The sequence below is a fragment of the Halichoeres trimaculatus genome, unplaced genomic scaffold (genome assembly GCF_033239565.1).
Source record: "Halichoeres trimaculatus isolate MK-OKI-2021-1 unplaced genomic scaffold, fHalTri1.1 fHalTri1_scaffold_8, whole genome shotgun sequence".
Taxonomy (NCBI): Eukaryota; Metazoa; Chordata; class Actinopteri; order Labriformes; family Labridae; genus Halichoeres; species Halichoeres trimaculatus.
This window is the reverse complement of record NW_027437186.1, coordinates 13,524,921-13,549,842: the sequence shown is the minus strand read 5'-3', so window position 1 is coordinate 13,549,842 and position 24,922 is coordinate 13,524,921. Positions and strand designations below refer to the sequence as shown.

The 24,922-nt window shown below is 40.0% G+C and overlaps 2 protein-coding genes across 3 annotated transcripts in view; one reads left to right on the top strand and one right to left on the bottom strand.

Moving 5' to 3' along the window:
* Window positions 1-254: 254 nt before the first annotated feature.
* On the bottom strand, window positions 255-9,479 carry LOC141795278 (high-affinity choline transporter 1-like). The gene is made up of 8 exons (XM_074676106.1): window positions 9,296-9,479; window positions 6,513-6,629; window positions 6,038-6,193; window positions 5,771-5,919; window positions 5,529-5,672; window positions 5,274-5,427; window positions 1,048-1,265; window positions 255-815 (listed from the first exon to the last, which is right to left on the bottom strand). Exons 1-8 carry the CDS (start codon window positions 9,477-9,479, stop codon window positions 255-257), a joined length of 1,683 nt encoding a protein of 560 aa, XP_074532207.1.
* A 10,497-nt stretch (window positions 9,480-19,976) lies between these two features.
* Window positions 19,977-24,922, top strand: part of kif20ba (kinesin family member 20Ba) — a 46,141-nt gene continuing 41,195 nt past the window's right edge. For both annotated transcript variants that reach the window (XM_074675840.1, XM_074675839.1), the window contains exons 1-11: window positions 19,977-20,134; window positions 20,882-20,987; window positions 21,152-21,244; window positions 21,403-21,525; window positions 21,922-22,060; window positions 22,347-22,531; window positions 23,025-23,079; window positions 23,277-23,483; window positions 23,845-23,956; window positions 24,152-24,223; window positions 24,393-24,539. In XM_074675840.1, coding sequence (XP_074531941.1) covers window positions 20,886-20,987; window positions 21,152-21,244; window positions 21,403-21,525; window positions 21,922-22,060; window positions 22,347-22,531; window positions 23,025-23,079; window positions 23,277-23,483; window positions 23,845-23,956; window positions 24,152-24,223; window positions 24,393-24,539 — 1,235 coding nt within the window. In that variant the 5' untranslated portion in view covers window positions 19,977-20,134; window positions 20,882-20,885. The remainder of the gene's footprint in view (window positions 20,135-20,881; window positions 20,988-21,151; window positions 21,245-21,402; window positions 21,526-21,921; window positions 22,061-22,346; window positions 22,532-23,024; window positions 23,080-23,276; window positions 23,484-23,844; window positions 23,957-24,151; window positions 24,224-24,392; window positions 24,540-24,922) is intronic.

Sequence of the window (24,922 nt, the reverse complement as noted above, 5' to 3'; positions counted from 1 at the left end):
GAACCATTTTTATGACCCTTTGCGAGAGTACAGTAAAACTCTTGTGTCCCTGAGGAGCAAACTACACACCACACACAACTCAGCCAAAGCTTTACACCGCCATCATAAATCTCAGTGGTTATTAGTGAGAAGATTAATTTAATAATGGGAAAACATGTCATTACCAATCAACCAACACATCAAAATAAACCCAACACATCAAACCATCTTGTAGCCACTCTGCCCTTGCTGCCCCTGTAGATCAAACAAGACAGCTAACAGCTTGTGTTGAGCATTGGCTTTGATGCTTCAGTCTGTGCGTCCGTAGATCCACATTTCTCATCTTCAGTTTGTTCTGTGTCACCACTGGTTGTTGTCAGGTGATGTGGTGGGTGCTTAGCTTTCACTTCAAAAATGTCCCACTTCTCAGGAAGCCAGCCTTTGTTGAAGAGCAAAGAAGTGATGTGGGAGAAACTCACAATTGCAGCAACAGCAGACAACATTGAGATGGCTTTAACTGGAGCATACTGGACATAAACACCGTCCTCAAGAGTGCATCCTGGGAAGTGTATGACTGGTGTTAATCTTAATTCTCTATCTCCACTGAGCAGCCTCAACACCAGTCCCACAAGGAAACCCATTACAGCCCCATAACCATTGGAGATGTCAAAGAACAGGATACAGAAGAGTTGAGGGAAGATTATCAAGTAGGCCACTTCAGCACCGAGAAACCAGAACAATAAGATGCTGTTTTTCAGGCTGGTGAGGGATGAGCCAATTACTCCAAAAATCACCACTGTAGTACGAATCACCCACTGAATCTCTCTGTCTGAGGCCTGAGAAAGACAGTTGATAAAGAATTGTATAAGATCAAAGCTTTTAATTTTGTGCAGCACATTTAAGAATCTCCATCTGATGAGTCAAGATGAAGATCAGAAGTAGTAATCAGCCAAATGAAGGCCTGTCCAAAAGAATACTCTCTTTCATTTCTTTCTGTACCTCTCTGTCTTTTACCTCCTTTCTCAAAACTCAATACAGTACATTAGAAGATGATTGTAAGTTTCTCACCTGAGGCCTGAGGATGTTCTTGTATAGGTTGGAGCTAAAAACTGAAGCTGCAGAAAGCAGCGCAGAGTCAGCAGATGACATGACAGCAGCAGCTATACATCCAATCCCAATAATGGAGATGAATGGAGGGGTGAGATGCTGTAAGGTAAGGGGCATAGCTAGAGCTGCTTCCCCACGTTCATATGGTGATGGAGAACCATAAGTAGTCAGGTTCCAGTCTAGAACAAGGGCACAGAAGAAGAAGGAAGTTATTAGTCATGTAAGTTTTGTTTGCTGAAATAGAATCACACAAATATAAATTTCTGAGCATTTGGGACATGTTCACAGTGGCAAACCATATCATACTTAAGCACACTTCAACTACAAAGTCTAGTTTGTTTGACCGCAAGCAAGCCTCGCTTGAGCACAATTCACAGTCATGGTCTGAATAGCCACTGTGACCTCACCCTTGGTCTAAAGTTTGGTACATGAAGGCTTAGTTTAGCATTAATCAAGCGTATGGGAAGACTTTTAAAAATTATTGAAAGTGACAACTTTTGGGGCTATGGAACGTCTGTCTTTGTTCCTGGCCTGTTTCCAAATTTTAGATGCAGGGTTTGGGTCAAAACACTTAGTCAAAGCAAGCACACCTGGCTTCTATCTGCATGGATGATAGATTAATTGATAGTTAGATGGTTGGTGGTTGTTTTGAAATGCGACGACTTGTTTGTAAGTCAAATGAGAGACCCTTTATATTGTTTATTTTTTCAGCTGTGATCTCAGACTTAATTATTTAGAACCTTGTTCAAGGACATTTTGCTAAACAATCAGGTAAACATTTACAAAACTGGACATATGTCTATGCTCGCTTTTGTAAAGCTACAAGACTTTAAAGGCAGGGTCTGCAGGATTTTCTAAAAAAAAATATATAGAATGAATATTCCTTCTTACTTGCCTTGATGGGTCTCTATACATGTGTCAGTGTCTCTGTCTGCCTTGAACCCTCTCCTTTGCCTGCATGTTGGTTGTGTTGGGATGTTTCTGGGTGGAGTGTTTGGAGTGTAAGCATGGTTATATCAGCCAATCACAGGACGGGCTGATTAGCAAGTGGAAGAAGCTATCCTGAGCGGCTACAATAGCGGACGTAGCATGGAGAAACAACCAAAGAACCATTGTGAAAGGAAACGCTGCACAGATAAAACTCCTAAATGAGGGTGAAGCTTGGCTTGACTTTTAGTCTCTTTTGGGCACTTAAGCTGAGTTTCCACCAAGTAGTCCAGTTCAGTTTATCTCGGTACGGCATGTATTTTGTGGCGTTTTTACTGACTTACCCCGGGACAGATCCCCAAACGAGCTGTCACACTTTTTGGGACCGATCCGATCTGCTCTCTAAGGTTGGAGCTACAACACTGCAGACCGCTGATTGGTTGATAGAATCGTCACTTATTATGACCATTCTGGCTGTATTTCTCCTGGCGGCACACAGACTTCTCTGAAACAAAGCTTGATTGCACTTTATATCAAAGAGCTACATGCCAATTGCAGAGAACGAAATGCTAGATGTCTCCCATCGTTGCTCTTTGTTTACTGTGTCGCGTTTTTCTTCTTCATTGGATTTATTAGCGAGGTAAACTGTGTTGCGCTGCTATGGCATTACACTACATGCGGCATCCAGCTAACACGCTGCCTACCAAACAAGACCAAGTTTAACCACACTGTAAAAAATTACCAGGATTTCACAATGTTTCACTGTATTTTCTCACAGTAAATTGCTGTATTACAACTTTACAGGACTTAACTGTAATAATTACAATATAAGACTGTAATTTTAAAATTTACAATAACAACAGTATTACTACAGTCAACTGCTGTGATATTTGCTGTTTCAATTATTACCAGGATTTTACAGCATTTTATTGCATTATTTCACCATGAAATGCTGTATTAAGACTATCCACTGCAAAAAAACAGCAAATTCCATGAACTGAATTGTGGGACGTGCAGCAGATTTTCAACATTTTCAAGGTTGATGCCACCAAAGTAAGTTTAACATATTCTGTCAAGTTATTGTACCCTTGTTTTCCACCTTTACTTTATCTACATATTGTCATTTTGAACTAGTGTGAAGTTCACCATTTTAATTCCTCTTTTCTCTGACGCTTTTTTATTTGCTTTTCTGACGCTTTTTTATTGCGGCCAAGGCGCAGCGACTGCTTGGTCTGGATGATCCATGCCAGCGCGGAAAAAGTGTGCTGGAAAGACCGGGTAGCGGAGACGGTCGGAGCCTCTGTTACCTCAGCAACCGGGAGAACAGACTGACCATCGGGGCGCGCATCAGAGGCCATGAAGCGCGTCACCGTGTGGGCCAGCTCCCAGCACAGATGTAAACTGTTCCTTTGTCAATAATAGGAGGAAAAAATCTTTTTTAGATCACGTTAGAAACAAAGACTGTATGTCAGCTTACACTGTGAAAAGGGAATCTCTAGTCAGTTGAGGTGATGTAATTTTTTCAATCAATCCAACTCAAAATTTTTAGATTAAGGTTTCCAATGTATTTTTGTGGATCATGTCAACTTGAAATTCTGCGTTAGTACAACTAATAAAAAGAAGTAGTTGGACCAACTTAAATGAATGGCTTCAATTAGTCACACCTAAATAAATTAAGTTCTTTGAAATGAAATAAACTAGTTCATTTAACACAACTTAATAGGTCAAATAAACTAAATATTCTAATTCTTCTCAAATCAACATTTTGCATCAGTCCAACTTAAAGTTTTCAGTTGTTTCAACTCAATAATCTGCAAAACCCGAAAGGAAAAACCATGGGTGAGGAGGCAACACTGTGGATATGAGACCCTGATGCACATTAAGATACCACACAGGGCCAGTGTGTCTGTGCTCCATGGCATGGACCAGCTAGCTGTCTATGGGCCACTGCGCTGGCTGGCTGTGTGTGCTCAACAGCATAGACTGCTTGTCTTGACTGCCTGGCTATGCCCAGTGACATTAGCTGTCTGGCTGCCTGGTTGTGCTCCACAGCATAGGCTGCTTGTCTTGGCTGCCTGGCTGTGCCCAGTGACATTGGCTGCCTGGCTGCCTGGTTGTGCTCCACAGCATAGGCTGCTTGTCCTGTTTTACGGTAATTCCTTGGGCCTGGCAACCGTGAATTAACAGTAAAGTGTTGTTGTTTCAATGTAAACTACTGTGAAACAATTACAGTAAACTACTGTGTATTACTTACAGTAAATTGCTGTGAAAATATTTGCAGCAACTTGCTGTGAAAGTAATGCAATTATTAACCAGTAACTTACTGTAATTTTACAGTGAAATTTTTTACAGTGCATGTCAACCTGTTCCAAAGCGTACTAATCTGAACCGGCCTTCTTGTTGGAAACAGGGCTTTAGAGAGCAGCACGGGATGAAAAGCGACACGAGTTGGCTTTCCACTAACCAGGTTTGTGTCACATATCTGTGATTGGCTTGCGCCAAATCACGTGCACAGCTCTTGCGTCTTTCCCACTTAGAAATACAATACTACAGGTAGTTGCTGGGCTGGTGAGTGTCTTCATATAGCTTTGGTCATAAGATGTGGGTGTGTGCTGCAGCAGGCACTAAGCAAAGGAGGAGTTTGAATGTTGTGTTTACTAACAAGTAACAAAAACTATTGCAGACCCTACCTTTCAAGAGTGGCTACAATTCTTCCCTACATGTGAGTCAAATAACAATGCTCAATGTTCACTCAAAATGTGAAGATTTTCAAACCACTACACATCCATCTGTTGTAGAAATCTCTGAATCTATCTGCCCACTGCTTGAAACAGTATGCTCTCTATATTGCCCAACATCCTCTCAAAACTTGCTGAAATGATGAGGTCATCGTGTAAGGGTCTCCCATCTTTGTGACATGTTGTAGGTGACACCAAGGTCTGCCCATAGCTCTGCCTTCAGCAACCTCCAGAGGTCTGGTAAGGGAAGAGGGAAGGGGGATTTGTAGAGTGGGAAACTCAAGGGGGCAGCTGCTAAAACGAAAGGTGGCCAACAGAGGCTGAAACAGTTTTTTTTTTTTTTTTTTTTTTTAACACCAGTGTGAGAAAAATTAGGATTATTTTTAGCTGTAAGTCATATAGAGTTACCACAAGTGTACCAGATGGACTGTTTTTTTTAGAAGTGGCATATATCCACTCACGTTTTTGTTTGCATTATTCAAATATGAACAAAAAACACCTGTTTGCAAAAGCTGTTCATACCTGTAGATGCAGCAGCTGCCCCAAGCAGTACAGGAGGTATCCCAAATGCAAGAACAGCAAGAGAAGCAATAAGGCATGTGAGCCTGGCTGTAGATGGAGAAGAGGCTGACAGGGTTCTTTGGTGGAAACACTGATATCCCTGACTCCCAAGTGTCTAAGAAGTAAAACAGTTGAATTGAAGAGAGAAAATGCTGCAAAATGCTCAACAAGATGTAACTTTACAGATATATTAAGATAGTTCTTTAGCTCTCCTACCAAGAACAGGAAGTTATCAATCAAAATCCAGATCTTCTCCAGCTTTGGAGCACCAATCCAGGGGGCATGAAGAGTGTTATTCATCAGAGTCTGGCTTATATCTAACGTAAAAGGGCTCATCAAAACAAAAGGGACACAGATACTCTATGGAGACAAATAACATGTTAATGACAGAAATATTAAAAAGCATGGCTCTGAATGTTTGATTCAACACTCTACTCATTTAATCGCAGGCAACTCACCAAGCCAAGGAACACAAGGACAAGCTGTATAACATCTGTGTAGGCCACAGAGTACAGACCTCCCAGCAGTGTGTATATGATGGCAATTGTGGCAGAGATCCAAACACAAATAGAGTAGGATACATCCAAAACCACACTCATGGTCCCTCCTACAGTATTAAATCAATGGGATCACTGAAACAGTTCTTTACAGAACCTCTTTAAATTTACTCATTTTAATAAAGTGATTTTACTGCAAAATAAGGAGAGAGAAATCTGTCCCCATACCTAAAGCAATCAGCGTTGTCGGAACCCAAAACAAATCAATGATAAGTGAAGCCACACACAGTCCAGCTGTCAGTACTTTCCCATACTTGATTCGAAAAGGATCCATCATTGTCACAAAGTTTCTTTCTCTCATCGGCTTGGCAAACACCAAGCCACCTTGAAATAAAAATGACAGAGGTTTATCAAGTTGCAACGACAAAATTTCATCAGCATTCCCAGGTCTTGTTAGGAATCTTCATTCTTGAATGTACAGCCAAGTCTTCACTGACTTAGATCAACAAAGAGATGCCACCATGCACAAAGATAATTCTTTTGTTCTCCTTGTAAGCAGAACGCAGCATGTTTGAATGAATGTGTAAAAAGTTCAAATTAAAAGACAGTGTCATGAGAGGAAACACATCAATCAATTCTATGTATAATTAGTTGTAACATGTATTCTTTTTATACCTTGTGCGACACAATTTTAGTAGCTTACCGACTACAAAAGCAGCGCTATATGCCAATACTGTCACTATCGTCCAGGTCAGTCCCATAGAGGGCGTGTACATCATTTCAGTTGTGCCAAGGATAAAGCCTCCTCCAATCCATGTAGCTTGAGGAAGAGACAGGAACTGAATGTAAATACAGCAGCGGTTAACACAGTACACCTGGTATACTTGATGTAAGCCACTATCACCTGACAAGTTCAGGTAAACATCTTCATTTAAGACAATACAAGAACAAAATAAGACCCTAATTGCTTGTTATAATTCAAAGAACTGACACATTTTCTTGTTAGAGGGGCTGTGAAGACTATCTGAAGAAGCTAGGGTTTTTTTCTGGTATAAAGACTTTCCCATTAGCACTTGCACCTATTGTTGTGAGTGTGTAACTGTTATCAAGGTGTGGGTTTGTTTTGAAAAAAAATCATGGAGGGCAGATCTTCTTTTTAACACTACTTTTCATTGTTTAGAGACAAATTTTTACCAGATACAAAAGAGATAGTAATATATTTATTAAAAGTTACATAGCTCTATAGTTTGAAATGTGAAAAAAAGCAAACTTTGTAAACTCAGTTTGTAACACAAACTGAGGCCAAGCTATAGTAGTAGTGCTCATCTACCAACTGCAACCTCATCAAGCAGACCTAATGTAACCTCACTCTTCATCTTATTGATATTGGGCCAAAAGACTGTGAATATTTTTTTTCTTTCCAACTGGGATGATCTATTGAGTGAAAATTTTAGAATATGTGACTTATTTATCCTTGTCTATTCAGCTGAATTTCTTATAAGACTTTTTTTTATACCACACTGATACCAGATTTGTGTCCATTCCATCCACACTTGATTCCATATTGGCTGAGTGCTTTTTATCAGTCAGCTCTCACCCACACATAGTAGGACTGCATTACAGCTATTGTAGCTAGTGCACTTTGAACTTCCATTGAATCCTATCACTAAGGACGGAGTGGAGACGGATGTGGTGTGATTTTGCTGTTACTTATCTACTTGCCTTCTCAGTGATTAACAATCAAAAAAAGAAGAAGAAAGAAAAACTGTTTGCCAGTGTATAAATACAAAGGCATGTGTCATTTGTCTCTTCTTGGGAAAATCTCCATTTATAAGGGGTCTAAAATCAAGTGTCATCTCAAAACACGGGAAAAAAGTTGAAACAGCTGATTGCTGATGTTTGACAAGCTGAAATGCAATAGACCCATGCAGTGTTTGTAACTGGGGTCTGGCTCCTAATGAAAGGTCAGAGGGTCTTTTGTGTGTGTGTTGGGGCTGCTGCATCTTAGTACTAATTCATTTCTCATCATATTCATTAACTATCATGTTTTTTTTAAATATCTTAATTTTTATACTATGCACCGCCAAAGCTGTTTGAATTCCTAACTCCTTATTTTCAGCTATTAGCTGTGCATCCTTTGGCACTAAGGCCTGTTTTTTATCTCAATGCAGTGACTTTTGCTTCCTAGTAAGCCTGCACTGTGACAAGTCGACTGAAACGTTTCGTCCTGCTCTGTTGGAGCCTTTTCTATTAGTTCCTGGAAATCTTCACAACACATACAAACGCTTTGCATGAATTCTTTCTTTTTAATTTATAAATCTCTTGACAGTCATTTCTTGCTTAAGCAATTCATTCTTATTCATGCCTGCAAAGCACTATGTTATCAGCGCTTTCTTCCATCATGCTTGGATGTGTTTCTCACAGTCAAACATGAATCATAAGATACCTGAGAGTATCAGGACGATTTTTATCATCAAAACATAAAACACATTCTTCAGACTTGATTTCACATTGCACAACAGTCTGATTTAGTAAAGCAGATTCCTTACAAGAGTTTAAAATATATATATATATATATTTTAATCGCTTAAAATCAGTGGTCACCAACCTTTTTGAGCCCCAGATCTCTAAACCCAACTTGTGTGAATGCAAGATCTACCTACTGAAGTCTTGAAGAAAAATGAAAAACACATTATGTATTTTCAGTTTTCAGGAGCCTACATGTATGAATTATTCTCAAGTCCCTTGCATTTAAATGTTAAAAGCTGTTTTGCCTACCTGCTGAAACTCTTAGATGTTTTAACTTTTTCCTTTTATATTATGAGAAATTGGAACTTGACTGTTTAGTAAATCCTCAATCAGTGCCATTCAGTTACCTGCAGTTACCATCTGTTACATGTCAAGCAGCATCACTTCAAAACACCATATAAAAGACACATGTTAGTGAGATGGCTGTGACTGAATATGTCTGTGAGGGCCTTGTAGTTAGACTCATAGCTACAAACAGTCAGAGACACTCAGTAGGGTGGCTGACAACAAGATGACTCTCGTTCTTTGATTTATCTGCATGTGACTGTGTCTATTAAAATAATATGGTGATTAATTGAGTAACAAGGAATGTTGCACACACAGCATTTTCATTAAATATGTTCTTGCTATTACTGCTTTAAATGCCCTTTTTTGTAGTAATTCAATGGTTTGTCTTATCAGTTTTGTCTTAAAAACTCTGCTTTAAAATAACAGACTGGCTGACACACATTATGTGTAACATATTTTATACTAAAACCAAAAAACTGGAATGAAATATCTGTACAATTTTAGTTATTCATAGTTCTTAAAGTGGAGAGCGAAGTTAAATGATATAAATCGTGACAATTTGTAAAAGTGCACATCCTGCAAACAGTCTTTGTTTTATATGCAAACATGTTTTTTAATCCACTTTAAAACAGTTTATGTCCCTCTTTGTCAGCTTGACAGGACTCATACCTGTCATTGTGAAGATTCCTATCACCCAGCTTATTCTGCGGTTTCCCAACAAAACCATATCCATTCCTGTGGCTTCACTTTTCTTCTGTTCTCTTTTGGACTTGAAAGAAGCCCAGATGCCAGTTCCAAGAACCAGCAAGTAGAAAAACACCATTACTACCACTCCTGGGATGTTGACAGCCATGATAAAACTGGCTGACTGCTGTCCTCACTGGATGATGTTTGACTGAGTGAGAGTGAATCTCCTTTTCTCTGTGTTAAATGCCTTCCCTTTCCCCCCCTGGATGTTAGACTGAGTTACACATTAAGAGGCAAGATGTTCAAAGGAACAAGATGTTCGAACACCAATTAACTAAGGTCCAAACCATGAGAAAGACCTTTTTTTCTACCTTTGATTGTGACACATTTTTATTGTCTTGTACAAACTCTTCCATCTGGTTTTGAATAAACCAAATAAATAAAAGTGTTAATATAATGCGTTTTACGTGCAATATTTGTATTATTTATATCCTGTTAAGGAGGCAAAAAGTCAGTCATTGTTTTGGATATTTGGGTAGCCACCTAGGGGCCGTTTACATGACAACAGTTTTGGGGTGGAATGCAAAAGTTTTGTTGCGTTTCAGCCTTGCATTTACACGGTAAAGGTGTTTTAGCCGACCTTAAACGCAAACTTTTGAAAACAGCCTCCAGAGTGGGATTTTTCTGAAACACTGCCGACCCAGTTGCAGAGTAAACAGTAAGCTGGTGAGCGCATACAACAGTACAACAGTGCAACAGTACCATTGTCACAATTATCGCAAACTAGCTTGTTGAGCTTGTGCTGCTCAATATGTTGTATCTGCTGACTGTCTTCATACAAAATGTGTTTCTATTGCTCCACTCTTGCACTGGTATTCCCCAATTCACCAGATGACCAGCTCAACTCTACTTCTGTGGAGATCTCCCAAAAGCTGCTTCTGGACAAGACAGTTAAAGCACCACCTGCAGGCCTGGCATGTTTACTCCAGTGTTTTCAGTCCCTCAGTGTTTCCATGTAAACACAGACTTTTTTACACTGTGTTTCTACTGAGTTTTAGCGTTTTCAGATGAAACATTGTCGTTTAAACGGGGCCTCAGACTTGAGGATTTACTCTGGCCTCTGCTGGCCACCCTGTCTACTCCTTCTCATCACTGTTAAGATCATTAAATAAGACTTTAGAGGAATTAAAAAACAAAATGAAAAAGTTGCATAGTTAAACTTGAACATTTGTAAACAAGAAGAGCATGCTCCGTGTCTGCCGGAAATCTGAAAACCACAGACTTTGCACTTCGTGTTGTATTTCTGATAGTAAACAATGACAGCCAAGCAATGGATTCTGAAATGATCATCCTAACTATGCACCCTACTCATCCAGTTAATGGTTAGTCTGACTGCTCAGAAAGAAGGTAGCCCGACTGAAGGCATGAGGACGTTTCACTTCTCATCCATTTATGCTTGAGAACAGCATGGTTTGGATGGCTGGTGTGACTGCGCCCTTAAAAGAGGGGGTGGCTTCAGGCTTAACCTTTCAGCCATCTAAAATACAGTGCTGTACTCCAGTGGCGGCTGCTGGTCAGTCAAGGAGGGGAAGCTCATTTTTTTCCTACCTACATCATAAATTTGTTTATTTAATCAAACGTAAATTCTACCCTCGGTTCCTTTTCAAGAAAATAATCTGTGACCCTGTCGTACCAACCAGGTGTTTTTTCCAGGGATTTTACTGGTGTTCTCTCAATGGCCAGCAGAGCTAGACTGCTTAAACGGCCTTGGCCCATTAGGAGAAGCTCCTCCCTACACCTGCAGGCTGTAAGTGTGAGTCACAGGGGGAGAAGCTCCGCAGCTGTAGCTGTAGCTGCTTATTGGTGAAAAGAGAGAAAATCTTTAAATACAACGCTCGTCGTTTTTAAGAAAGGTAAACTCGCTGGGGATCGATAAAGCCTCCAGATCTGTTCAGAACAACTGAGAAGATGCTCCAGTGGAGGGTTATACTTCAAGATCGCTGACTGGCTCATTTCACCGTCAATCAAAAAGGGATTCGGCCTCAGACAGATCATCCAATCATCATGCAGAAGACGCTTAGCGTCCGACTGTGTTAAAGCGCTGAGACGCTGCGGGGATGAATGAGACGAAGAACGTGCTAGTTACCTGGGATAGGTAGCTGATTCTGAACAAAAGATGAAGATATTCTAGGGCATATTTTGTCAATGAAATGTACACACAGCAGTACATATCACCACTTTTCTTGGGGACATTTTAAGGGAAGCTGAGCTTCCCTTGCAGTCTTAGAGCAATCGCCACTGCTCTACTCTCTTCCCAGGATGTTCTCCAAACAGCCACACCTGGGCTCATGTTACCACAACACCGCGTATGACAGGAGGAGTTTATGGCTCACCCAGGATGATAACAACTCTCGGGAGGGGATGGGTTTCTATGACCCACAGTTTCAACTCCTCCCAGTTGGTGTTATCTCTTCTCTATTACCATAAAAACCTGTTTCCCTCACCAGCAATTTGGAACTGATGAAGCCTCTTTGTTGAGAACACCAAAACGTCTTCCCAAAATTTTAACAGTCCAGTTGCCTTGTTTCTGAGCATCTAGAATAATACGCAGCTTGTTGATCCCTAGCTGTTAGATTGTAGTTCTCTAGATAAAGCATATCCCTTATTTAGAAAGGAAAATCATAATTTCATATCCAACATTCATATAGATTAGCTGTTAGCCAGTAGTTAAGACTGCTTTCTCATAAAACTACACCTCGATTCTCTCAACATTAGGACTTGTTCTGAAACCTGACTTTCTTTTGTTCATTTGTTTCCCGTGGCCCTCTGTATTGAGTTTCTCCATCATGTTTGGGGTACAGCTTTTACTTGATAGTCTGCATTTTTTTTACCATGCTACAGTCTTCCTGTGTCATGTCCATACAGTTTCATTATTTTCTGCCCATTCATGACATGCTTTTATTTTGAAATCAATAACCCTCGCCTGTGTTTTAGGCCATGTTCACATGTAGCCGGTTATATGGAAAACCGCATATAATTTTATACGTTTATGCCTGCCAGCCACACAAAAGCAGCTTTACGTCACTTAAAACAATGTTTTCTGAAAACACCGGCCAAAGTGAAGATTTTGGAAAACTCTGGTTTCATGGTGTCATGTGGACACCCTTAAACAGAGTTTTTGGTTCTCAAACGTCACCGCTTAATGACGGGGGGTCATTATGATTGGCCGGCACAAATTTTATGTCTAAAAAATACTGCCAAACATGGGTATGGCATGCCTTGAGCTGCACTTATCAGTAGATTTGCCCACTGTGTGTGAATGAAAATATTTTTAAAAAGAAATTTCAGCTGGTATTCGTTTTTGAACATGCCCTCCCCTGTCTGGTCACACCTGCTACCCTATATTTCCTCTCCACCAGTTTCTCATTGCCAGGTGGGCCCAGGTGGAATCCAGGAAGCTTGCTCACAGGTTCATTGGTCCGTTCCCCATCAGTAAGGTAATCAACCCTACCTCTGTTCAACTCAAGCTTCCCAGGTCTGTGCAAATCCACCCCACCTTCCATGTCAGCCTTGTCAAACCAGTTAAGACCAGTGCTCTGTACCCTCTGGCCAAATGGGGGGGGGTCTGTCATGTCTGTAAAGAGGGATTATCAGTCTATGTCATCATAAAGATGCCCACAAATCTTGACCACAGAAGCAGCGTTTAGCTCCATTCATTCAGACGAGTTAGCTGTTTTTAAACACTAAATTCAACCTGTTAACAACATAAAAACGTACGACTGCTCTGTGGTCAGTTTTTAGAAACGATACTTTACAACATAGGCAATGTCTTTCAAGTTTTGAGCGACACAGAGCAACCAGTGTTTTGGAGTTAATAGCGACCACGCCTACTGGTGACTCTCAGCCAACAGAATCAGTGATTTACGGCCGAGAGTCACCAGTTAACAGGGTCACACTTTACACTGAAACACCAGCAACGTTTGCAGGTAAATAATTAGCTGGGGTCGCAGTTTTCTGGTTCTTTTATTATGAACCGGGTCTCAGACTCAGCAGTCTGTGTGCTTTTTTTGGTTTAAGAGGGTTTCTGATTTATTGACACTTTTACTTCCTGGTTCCGGATGATGCAGTCCTGGGCGTCTAGTGACAGTTGTGTGTTTAAATTGCTCTCTGGGTACATGCTGGATGTCTCCGCCATAGGCGTCTGTCCACCTGATATCTGTCCACTTGCTGATCTCTTCTGTTCACTCACTGCTATTTAACAAACCTGGGAGCCGTTTACCAACCTTATAAGTGATGATATTGAGTTTAAAAATGCGTTTTTTGGTGGTTAACTCCTCCATGTCAGTTGACAAACCATTATACTTAGCAGTGCAGCATTGCTGATCCCTCTTTAGTTTCATTTTTGTCTACACATTCATGTAATGTTTTTATTTTGAAATCACTAACCCTTGTCTCTGGTTTAGATGTGTCTGCCCTGCCTCTGTCTGGTTAAACCTGATCCCTGATTGTTCCTGTTCACCTGTTTCCAAACACCCTCATTACCTCTTGTATTTAACCTCAAGTCTCTCACTGTCTCACTGTCTCACTGCCAGTTCGTTGCACTTCTGTCTTCATTCCAGCCTTTATTCACAGTAAAAACCCTTGCCATGTTTTAAGCCTTGCCTGCCGTTTTTGACCTTTCTTTTGCCTGTTACGTCTGCCTGTTTTTGTATCCAACTCAACTTGGGGCTGCATGGTGGCGCAACGGTTAGCGCTGCAGCCTCACAGCAAGAAGGTCACTGGTTTGGTTCCCAGCTTGGCCGGTGGGCCTTTCTGTGTGGAGTTTGCATGCGTGGGTTCTCTCCGGGTCCTCCAGCTTCCTTCTGCAGTCCGAATACATGCTCATCAGGTTAATTGGTTGCTCTAAATTGACCGTAGGTGTGTGAATGGTTGTTCATCTGTCTGTCTGTGTCAGCCCTGTGATTGACTGGCGACCAGTCCAGGGTGTACCCCACCTCTTGCCCAATAACAGCTGGGATAGGCTCCAGCCACCAGCAACCCTGAACAGGATAAGCAGTTCAGAAAATGAATGAATGAATGACCTCTGCCTGGAGTCTCATTAAAGCCTTTAGCCTTTTGAACTCTGGTTTGGTGTCTCAGTTGATGGATTTGTGTCTACCTTTCTGTGCTCAAGTTTGAGACAATCTGACAAGATACAACACTAACAAGGAGTATGTTGCACCCTGCAGACTTCTAACAGATATATATTATTGTTTGTATATTATGGCCAAACATTTGTATTCTACTTTATTCAAAAGCACAGCAGCTAATATACTAACAGGGAGTCATTATGATGAAGTGTTAAGAAGAAGAAGAGGAAATGCAAGAAACCAGAGGACAAACTGTGAAATACATTTATTGAAAACAGCAAGAATTTAGGTGGGGTGCAAAAGTCCCTCAAATTACCACTGACTAAACACACATATTACATAACCATAGCCTATATTTCATTTATCAGTTGCAGAGCTATTTTAGAAGGATTTATTTACAGTGGTCTTATGCAAGAGTTGGCTACAGTGCATAGCTAAAGTCGTGATTTTGCAAGTCAAGTGCAGTCATAGAGAGACCCTCCTCACTGTGTCAGCTCTGCTTTCCTCACCATATGATGAATATTCTTACCCTTTTGCTACATCTTTGTCTCCCTGAGAAAGACTTCATATCTGACTATTCAGTTTTGAAAATTGCCTTTACAGTTAAACAAAATATATCTTTAGTAGTGATTTTAATGGGTAGAAAAACACATTATGTCATTATTTTAAGCTGAAATCTTCTGTTAGTTTACTGTTAAATGGGTCACTCAGAATTTTGACCGTAACTTTTTATAGTGCACTCATTAGAATACTCTTAAATGCAAAATGTCAACCCTTTTTATTTTAATTGGAGCACATAACAAGATTACTTTACTTTTTCAGCATTTTTTTAAATTGTGTTTCTTTTAGAGTGTGCAAAAGTTACAAAATATAGTTCCTTGCCCGACAAAAGGTTACACCAGGGGTAGTATCCTATTTTAAAGGGTTTACACTGTCCCTTTGTACTCTCCTAGTAGCTTTAGATGTTTTACAGCTAAAATTAAAAAAAAAAAAAAAAAAAACCCTAGTGTTTCAGAAAACTCTTGTTTAAGGCTCTTTTTGAAATGCTTAGTTTCAGTTGCTGTTTCTTTAAAAATAAGGTCTGTGGGATTTTCTTAAAAAAATAAAGAATTTCAACTTTCACAGAAAACAACCTGCTTAAAGGTCTCCTATGGGCCTCTATACATGTGTGTGTCAGCGTATGCCTCAACCCTCTCCTCTGCCTGTATGTTGTTGTTTTTGTTGTGATGGGACGTTTCTGGGGGAAAAGTAAGCATGGTTACATCAGCCAATCAAAGCGTGCCCAGTGCGCAGGTGACTTTGCGTTAATGATAGCGGGTTAATGAAACTATACAGAGCAGCTATGATAGTGGACATAGCACTGAGGAAAGGATGAAAAGCAATGCAAGTTAGCTTTCTGCTGACCAGGTATGTGTTGAAAACCCATGATTAGCTTGTGCTAACATGCCAAGTCAGGTGCACGGCTCTCAAGTCTCCCGCGTATGAATCTGATGCTGCAGGTGGTTCCTGGACTAGTGAGTGTGTATGTATTCTCTGTTCCCTTTTAGACTTTAAGAAGCCTAGATGCTGATGCTACCACTCCTGGGATGTTGACAGCTATGGTGGAATCATGAACTGGTGAACCCACAAAAGATGACAGAATGTTTGACTGGCAGAGTAAATATACCAGTCAAGCAGCTTTATCCAGATGGCAAATAGTATCAGAAAACAAGATGAATTGCATCTAAGTCCAGAAATGGATCTCCTTGCTTGGGACAGACCAGACTTTTTTTGACAGAAGAGGAGTTGACGGACTGGGGCACTAAATTTTGCAGCATGACAGGAAATGTATTTTCATTTTGTGAATACCTAACATCTTCAACATCATAATAATCCCTGCTACTACCATATGTATCCCAAAAATGTGTCAGTACTGTGCTTATTGTTTGTCTTTAGCTGTGCTGAGTTCAGCAAGAAAACTTCTGGGTTGGAACGCAGTTTTCAATCTCAACTAAATTCAAGATGCTGAGAAAGACCTGGTCACAGTCCTCTTCTCTTCTCTTCTCTTCTCTTCTCTTCTCTTCTCTTCTCTTCTCTTCTCTTCTCTTCTCTTCTCTTCTCTTCTCTTCTCTTCTCTTCTCTTCTCTTCTCTTCTTTTCTCTTCTCTTCTCCTTTCTTCTCTTCTCTTCTCTTCTCTTCTCTTCTCTTCATCTCAGTCCTCTACTCCTCCATCTATATTCTTGTGGACCTTTTTGCACTTGCAATACACTTTCTTACTTTTGTTTTCTTAAATGCTGCTGTGACTCCTGAATTTCCCCTCGGGGATAAATAAAGTATTTTCTATTCTATTCTATTCTATTCTATTCTATTCTATTCTATTCTATTCTATTCTATTCTCTATTCTTTGGCCCTGCAACAACTTCCTCCAGTGCTGGTGAAATGGACAACAGAGCTCCCAATAATATTTCAGCAGCACATTTTACAGGGGTGCCCCAAAAATAGAAGACATCCATTTTTTGATCATCACATACCAGCAGGGGTCACGGAGCTGAACTTTTCATAATCCTTAGTCTGCACTAATCTGCATGCAGTTCTCACAGTATGTTCTTCATTGACAAGTTCAACCTGTTCTAGAACCGTGCATCAGTATGCAAACAAGGCAAGATTCATCTATAAAGACAGGTAAGCCAAATGTTGTCAGCATGGAGTTCACTCTCATCAATCTACATGACTGTCTGTCATCAACAGCTACAACAGTAAACAAGTCATGCATTCTCTTCTCCAAAACTGTTTTCACTTAGTGTTAGCTGAAACCACCACTTGTGCCAGGCCCACCTATCGGTTTGGGTGTGATCACATATTTCCTACCTGCCCGGTCATTAATTCAGGATTTCCATTAGTCAGAATCACTGACAAAAGATTCAAAATGTTTGTTTGACTCAAGCACCAGTGGAAGACAAATAATTTCCCCTGCTTTCACAAGATAACAAAGACAAGTCAAAATAAAACTGAAAGCCAACTACAGACTAAATATGCCTATACCAACTTAAGCTAAATGAAAACTCGAGAATATAATAAGCAGGGCACCTAGACTGGAGAGTTGTGATCTGGAACATGTACACTATGTGACAAACACAAAAAAATTGTAAGCACTAGAGAAGGTGGAGAAAGGTGAGCTGATGAGATGTATGCCGTAGCTAGGGAGTGACGGAGCTGCTGGAAGGTTAGGTGGGGGAGCAGGTGGAGCAAGCAGGCCAGGCAGCAAGCTGTGGCACAAATATGAAGGATAGGGTTAGAATCCAAAGTTGCAACAAGGTAACAAAGTCAAGCAGATTGCATGTCATGTACACATGTTTTTTTCATCATTTAGAAGAATTGCAGCTAATATACAGATATACATATATAAAAGTGAGTTATGAAAGGTGTGAAGATGTGCGATGAAGAACCACAGACTACACCTGTGGTTGGCATGTAAAGTTTATACTGCGTGCTCTAAAAGTGACTCTGTTCTCATCTTGTGATCAGGATATTGTGTCTGTGACTTACATTCAAGGATACTCCTGAAAGCAGCTGAAACGTTTGCCTCTGTAACTTTCCACTCGCAGGTCAGATGATAGCACAGGATGCTAGAGAGAAACATATTTATAAGTTGATGGACTGGTTGATAGGTTGAAATACTGGTTGATGCTGTTTGTATGTTATGTACACGTTTTTTTCCTCATTAAAAAGGAACCACAGCTTATATTGTAAAAGTGAGTTATGAAAGGCGTGAAGATGTGTGAGGAAAAACCACAGACAACACATTAAAGTTGGTATGCAAAGTTTATCCTGTATGCTTGTACACAATCTGCAGGAAGGGACACAGCCGTTAAAGGCTGGGGTCCTTCAACATTTGCAAAAAGCTGCTACTGTTGTTCGAGTGGTTAGTGGTGGCCAGCCCCCTCTTCTATGCTCTGGTATGCTTGGGTGAAAGCAGCAAGAAGAGGGATGCAGCACGACTGGACAGACTGGTGAGAAGTCTGGCTCTGTGGTGGGAGCACAGTTGGACTCTGTAGTTACAATGGCAGAGAGAAGAACCCGAAACAAAATGCTCTTCGTCAGGGACAACACCCAACACCCTGCATAGCACCTTCACCAGGCAGAGGAGTGTATTCAACAATGGACTGCTGTGACTGTCCTGCTTCTCTGACCGACTCTGGAACTCTTTTTGCCCCTTGCTATCAGTCTGTTTAACACCTCACAGCCAGGAAAGGGGGATAGCACACAGTGACTCTTAGAATATTCTTTATTGATCCCCCTTGGTTTTTTTTTTATTTTTTTATTTTTGCCACAGCAGCTCACAAAAAGAAGTGCAGTAATGCAATAACAATAAAAATAGAATAATGATAATAGAATATAAAATTAAAAACTTGAAGAAATATAAAGAATATAAGAAGTATAGAAAAGTAGAAAAAAATATTGCAATTTACATATTTACATAGGAGTGAGATATTACTTTTTACGTATTTATATAGGAGTGAGATTTAGGAGTGAGGAACTCCTCTCTCTCTTGAACTCAACCTCCCTTTTCCTCTTTTCCCCTTTGCAGAGCTGTCCAAAGCGTCAGCCTCTAGTTGGACACTTAAAGATGGACACTAAAATATTCACAGCACAATACTAAAATATCCCCTTTATGTTTACACTGACTGTATTTAATAGTCTTGCATTATCTACTTTCATTGACCTTGGAACAAGTCTTATCCTTTATAGGTGTTTAAAAAGGGAAAGCATGTGAAACTTTTCCCTCTGAAACTTTCCACTTCCAAGTCAGATTGCACAAAGCGAAAGAGATCAAGAGATATTTATAGGTTGAAAGACTGGTTGAGCAGATTGTATGTTACTTACACATTTTTTTTCCTAATTTAAAAGAACTGCAGCTAATATACTAAAATCAAGTTATGAAGGTGTGAAGGTTGGCATGTTAAGTTTATCCTGCATGCTCTAAAAGTGACTCTGTTCTCATATTGTGATCAGGATGTTGTGTCTGTGACTTACATTCAAGGATACTCCTGAAAGCAGCTGAAACCTTTGCCTCTGTAACTTTCCACTCGCAGGTCAGATGATAGCACAAAACGCGAAAGAGATAGTGTGTGCGCGTCTCGTGTGTGTGTGTGTGTGTGTGTGTGCGGGTGTGTGCGTGTGTCTGTGTGTGTGTGTGTGTGTGTGTGTGTGTGTGTGTGTGTGTGTGTGTGTGTGTGTTTGGAGAGACAGAGACAGAGTGGAAAGAGAAAAAGAGAAAAATGGCTTTTAGAATCATTGTTTTTGTAAACTATGTAAGTTCATACTAAAGCCCCGAAAGTTGTCTAAGTAATCAATGGGGGTGAGGAGCCAGTGGAGTTTTTTGCTTAATATTCCTATTAAAAAAGAGCTGTCTAATGAGAAGCTGACAAATATATCTGTGACAAAGAAAATAAAGTATGCTCATACTCCTGGACAGTAGGCGGCGGTACACACCCTCGCCCTTAATCTACCATCAAAGAGGAGGAAGAAGAAGGAGAAAGTACAACAGCGCATGTGCAGTTTCAGAATGAATCTAATTGGTCCGTTTCAAACGCAGTCGGCGGGTGTTGTTTTGTTTAGCAGCTAAACCAAAGCTAGCGTGAACGCTAAACTCAGAAAAAGGAAGACATATTTCATTTAATATATTAAATGTCTTAAAATTAGCAGCTACAAGGTAAGTTTTCGAGGCTAGAAAAGTCCCATTGAAGTGCCGTTTGTTTCCAGAAAGGCAAACGGAAACTCTTTTTTTAAACTGAATTTTGTTTCAAATTCCAACTGACAGGACGTGGGCTGCCATGAATAAATGTTACGAATTTGCTTGTGACACAACTTATCGGCGACTATCAGCGATTGTGGTCGATGTGCTAACGAAATGAGGACAGTTGCTGTCCATGTGAATACTTTATTGTCCGCATTGAATCAAGTAACGTAGAAAATGCGTGCATGACAAAAATCGCATCGTAACACAATTGACACTTTCGGCTGAAAGTTGCCAGTCAACGTGGTCTGTCGTGAAGCCGAAACTATATTTGACAGTTTTGGGGCACTAGTGAAGGTGGTATAGCGTGGTCACGTTTAGATCTGAAACACCAGTCAGGTAAACTTGTCCACCTTACCAGCTGGGTTGACGAAGAAACCCCCAGCATTGGTTTAACAAACTGAAAAAAAAAAACAGTTACGTTCAGCAACGTTTGAAAAGGACGTAAACAGAGTAGCGTACTGACAGCTAAAAGCCCGTTAATTTTTTTCTGTCAACTCTTAGCACTCCTGTTTGTGAGGTGTGTTGTGTACAACAGAGCAACTGCATTAATCCAAGAGTCGTTAATATGTTGATATCAATTCAGAATGAAAGGAAATGTTCCCATTCTCACCATCCGTTAAACAACGCTTTGTGCTTTCTCCTCTTTCTTGTATGTTACAGAAAGATGGAGTCATGTCTGAGTAAAGCTGTCAGACCGACACAGGTAGAAGACCATGACATGGAGAGAGGTCTCTCATCGGAGTACAACCCCCTTCCAGACTTACAGGTAAAGATGGAAACTATGAGGCAGTTCATAATGATAACAATTCAGTTGTTTTGTCCAAAATGAGGTGACTGGTACTAACATTAAGTTGGCCAATTGATGTTGTCTCTTGTGTAGATGTAAGCTTCAATGTTGTGACTAAATATGTTGTATTTTACTTTGTGCAGCAGTCCAGTATGGAGGAGGAGAAAGAGCACCTTCAGGTTTATCTCCGCATCCGCCCTTTCACATCAGCAGAGGACCTTAACGGAGAGTCACAAGTAAAGAAAAAAACAAAACAAATGTTGATAAATTAATAACAGTTCATGAACAGACAACCTTCCATCAAAAGTTCCACATGACCAGATTTTCCTGATGATTTAATACGGTGTCACTGGAGATTTATGTTTTCTGTTTCTCTGCATTTTACTTTTAATAGGACTGCATTGTTATTGAACCCGCTGACTCAGTTCTTCTCAAGCCTCCGAGCTTGTCCCTCTCTGCGAGGCTCAGCACTGATCGACCCTTCCCTCAAACTGGGCAGCGCTTTCAGTTCTCTCAGGTTGGTGTCTCCAAGCATGGACAAAACCACTCATAATGTCTTTTTGTTTTGTGCAAAGAAAGCATTTTCCTCTTTATTTTTAGACTTGTATGTGGATATGCACTAATTTTAATTTTGAATGTATTTTTACTAACGTAATATGTATTCAGGCCTCATATGGACCCATAATCTGGGAAATAAAAGCCATGCTTTATATGAGGGGACTCAAAACTAATGATTGAAACCAATAAGTAAGAATGCTTTAATGGTTTAATAAAACTGCAAGTTTGGGTATTTCCTTTTCGCATTCACTTCTGCTACCAGAATCCGTGTCTACTACAGTTTATTACCACAAGCTGGTAGCTATTTTCATTGTTTAAAATTGTTGCTGAGAAGCTTCTTTACGTATCTCAACAGGTTTATGGTCCTGGGACAACACAGCAAGAGCTCTTCCAAGGGACCGTGAAGGACTTGGTGAAAGATGTTCTTGAAGGAGGAAATTCTCTGGTGTTCACTTATGGAGTCACCAATGCTGGAAAGACCTTCACATTCTTAGGTTTCACTTTCTTTTCTTTTCTAAGGGCTCTTTTGTAAGCTTATATCAAAAAACCACTGCACCATTTTGAAGACTTCTTAGGAGAAAGTGCTTTGTAGATGAGTTGCAAGGAACTCTTTTTGGAAACCACGAGGCAGTTCATAACAATAACTTTTATCAACTTACCCTGAATGAAATCTCAAGTGTTGTCATATTTACATGTATGTATAATTTTTCAATTCAAACTGTTAAAAACAGATCTTTGTATTTAGATTGAAGACCGGGCTTTGTGCTTATCTCTGTCCAGGTCCAGATGGTGATCCTGGTATCTTGCCAAGATCACTTGATGTAATTTTCAGCAGTATTGATGGGCAGGTTTTCACTGGCATGAACATCAAACCTCACCGGTGCCGGGAAGCCATAAGGCTCACCAAGGAGCAAGAGACTGAGGAGGCAATGTTTAAGAGAAACCTCTTCAGGCAACTTAAAGAGGTAACTTGTGTGTGAGAGGCTTCCATGTACCTACAAATAATTTGTTTTGTCACTGATTAAGGCTTGAGATATCAGGTTTCATTGCTGCCCAGTCAGTGTGATTGTTCACTCAACTTCTTTAGATAGAGGATTGCAACATTTTGATAGGTGCCTGCATGGATTTCTAGCTCCAAATGTGTAAGAGTAGAAGTTATCCGATTTGTGACAATATGACAAATGCCTTCAGAACTCTTAATGATGGTCAGCCACTCCTGTGATTAATTTGCTGCTTCTCTAAGCAAAAAGTAGGCCTCTGAGAGCTTTGTTCAACACTGGTAAAGTCGAAGTGGTGACGCTCCTTGAAAACAATACTATGTTTGTTTTGTATTTATTTGTTTTAGTAATTTCCAGTATGAAGCACATCGTGACCTGCTCCTGAAGCACTCATTGTTTAATATGCCTGTGTGTGCACAAGGCATTTGTAATGCTCACCTTTTTTCTCTCTGACTTTCAGAATGAAAAGAGCAATGTGAGCCTGTTGAACTCCACAAATAAGACTCTCCTTGAAGGCAAGATTAACATTTGTTCTATATCTGTTATCTACTTATTGTAAATAACCACCACAGCTACACATCTGACATTATCTTCATACCGCATTTAAACTTGAGAAGTGAAGTCAACATATAAAAGTAATCAACTGCTTTTGATGATTGTGGTCATGTGTCCGTACCCTCCTTTAAAGGTTTCTAATGTGCTTCTCATGTAGGCTCTTCCATGCTTGGTGCAGTGATTTCAGTGGAGGATAAAATCAGCGTGAAAGTGGAAACACAAATCAAGTTCTCTGTTTGGGTGTCTTTCTGTGAGATTTACAATGAAAACATTCACGACCTCCTTGAAGTCATGCCCAGTGGGCCCTTAAAGAGAACTGCACTACGTCTGTCACAGGACATCAAGGGAAATGCTTTTGTCAAAGGTTTGTTGTTGTTTTTTGTTCCTTTTATTTTTCAATTATTTTCTGTGAAGAATTCCCTTTCTTTATTTACTTTGTTTATTTTCTACAAAGCTCCACTTCAGCATAAAATATATCCTAAAGATACATTGCACATCAGTAGGAGTTTCTCTTTCTTTGAATCAGGACAAAAGATGTGGTCATGTCCCAACAATTATGTGTTATGTTTGTGTAAAATAATGCTTCAGATATTTTCAATAATTGTTGTTGAATGTTTTTATGTAACAGCCATAACTGAAGGAATCATCCACAACATTGGACATAAAAGTTATGTTTGTGATGTGTTTAAAAAAACAAAAACATGGTTTGTGCATTTTGTTTTTAGATCTGCGTTGGGTTCAGGTGAACAGTGCAGAAGAGGCTTACAAGGTGATGAAAGTGGGAAAGAAGAACCAGAGCTTCTCTGCAACCCGACTCAACCAGCTCTCCAGCAGGAGGTACAGATATTTAGCTTTGATTTTTTTCCTAAATAGAAAGTTGATCTGAGCTTAAGGAGATTTTTTTTTTTTCCACTTTTCTTTTTTGTTTTTCAAAATGATGTCTTTGTGTCCTTTCTCTAGACATGACTCTTTATTCCTTCTAAATTTGAAGTTATTAAAAGTATGTATTTGATTTCCTCTCCCTGTCCACAGTCACAGTATTTTCTCCATACGTATTTTGAAGATTGAGGATAATGGGATCCCAAGGGTCCACACAGTCAGCGAGTAAGTGGAAATCCTTATCCATCTAGCAAATATTTATCTATTAAGTATTTTGATATAATTTCTGATGTAGAACAGAAAATCCTGTAAAATTCAATTCAAGCATGTTGAAAATATGACTGCAATCCTTCAGGGTTTTTTTGTAATAAAAAATGATTTTCATTGTTTTCAGGTTGTGTCTGTGTGACCTAGCCGGCTCTGAGCGATGTGCAAAAACACAGAATAAAGGAGAGCGCCTGAAAGAAGCTGGAAACATCAACACTTCGCTCCTTATTCTGGGAAAATGCCTCAATGCTCTACGACACAACCAGCAGGCCAAGTGAGATTTTTAATCTTCTGTCATTTTTTTTCTCCCTTTTAAAATCAGGTCAAATCCAAAACATATGATGCAAAGAGGTCAGTTTTAATGTTAGACTCTGATACAGGATGCTTCTCTTAGTACACTACTTTGTTTTGTACACTGTCTTTGGTGATGCTGTGGCTCTTCTTGACTTCTGTAAGCAGCTGTTATCAGCTTAAAAAAACAGAGCCAGATATTTATTTACAGCTAAAAATAGAGTGAATATTTTCGGCTCACCTACATAAAACAGGATTAAAAGTTGCTCAGTGTCTGCTGCATGTTCGACACCAATGTGTTGTTTTTTAACTCTAGATAGTCAAGAGAGAACTAAAATAAGTATAATTTTTATTTAGTCACGTTGT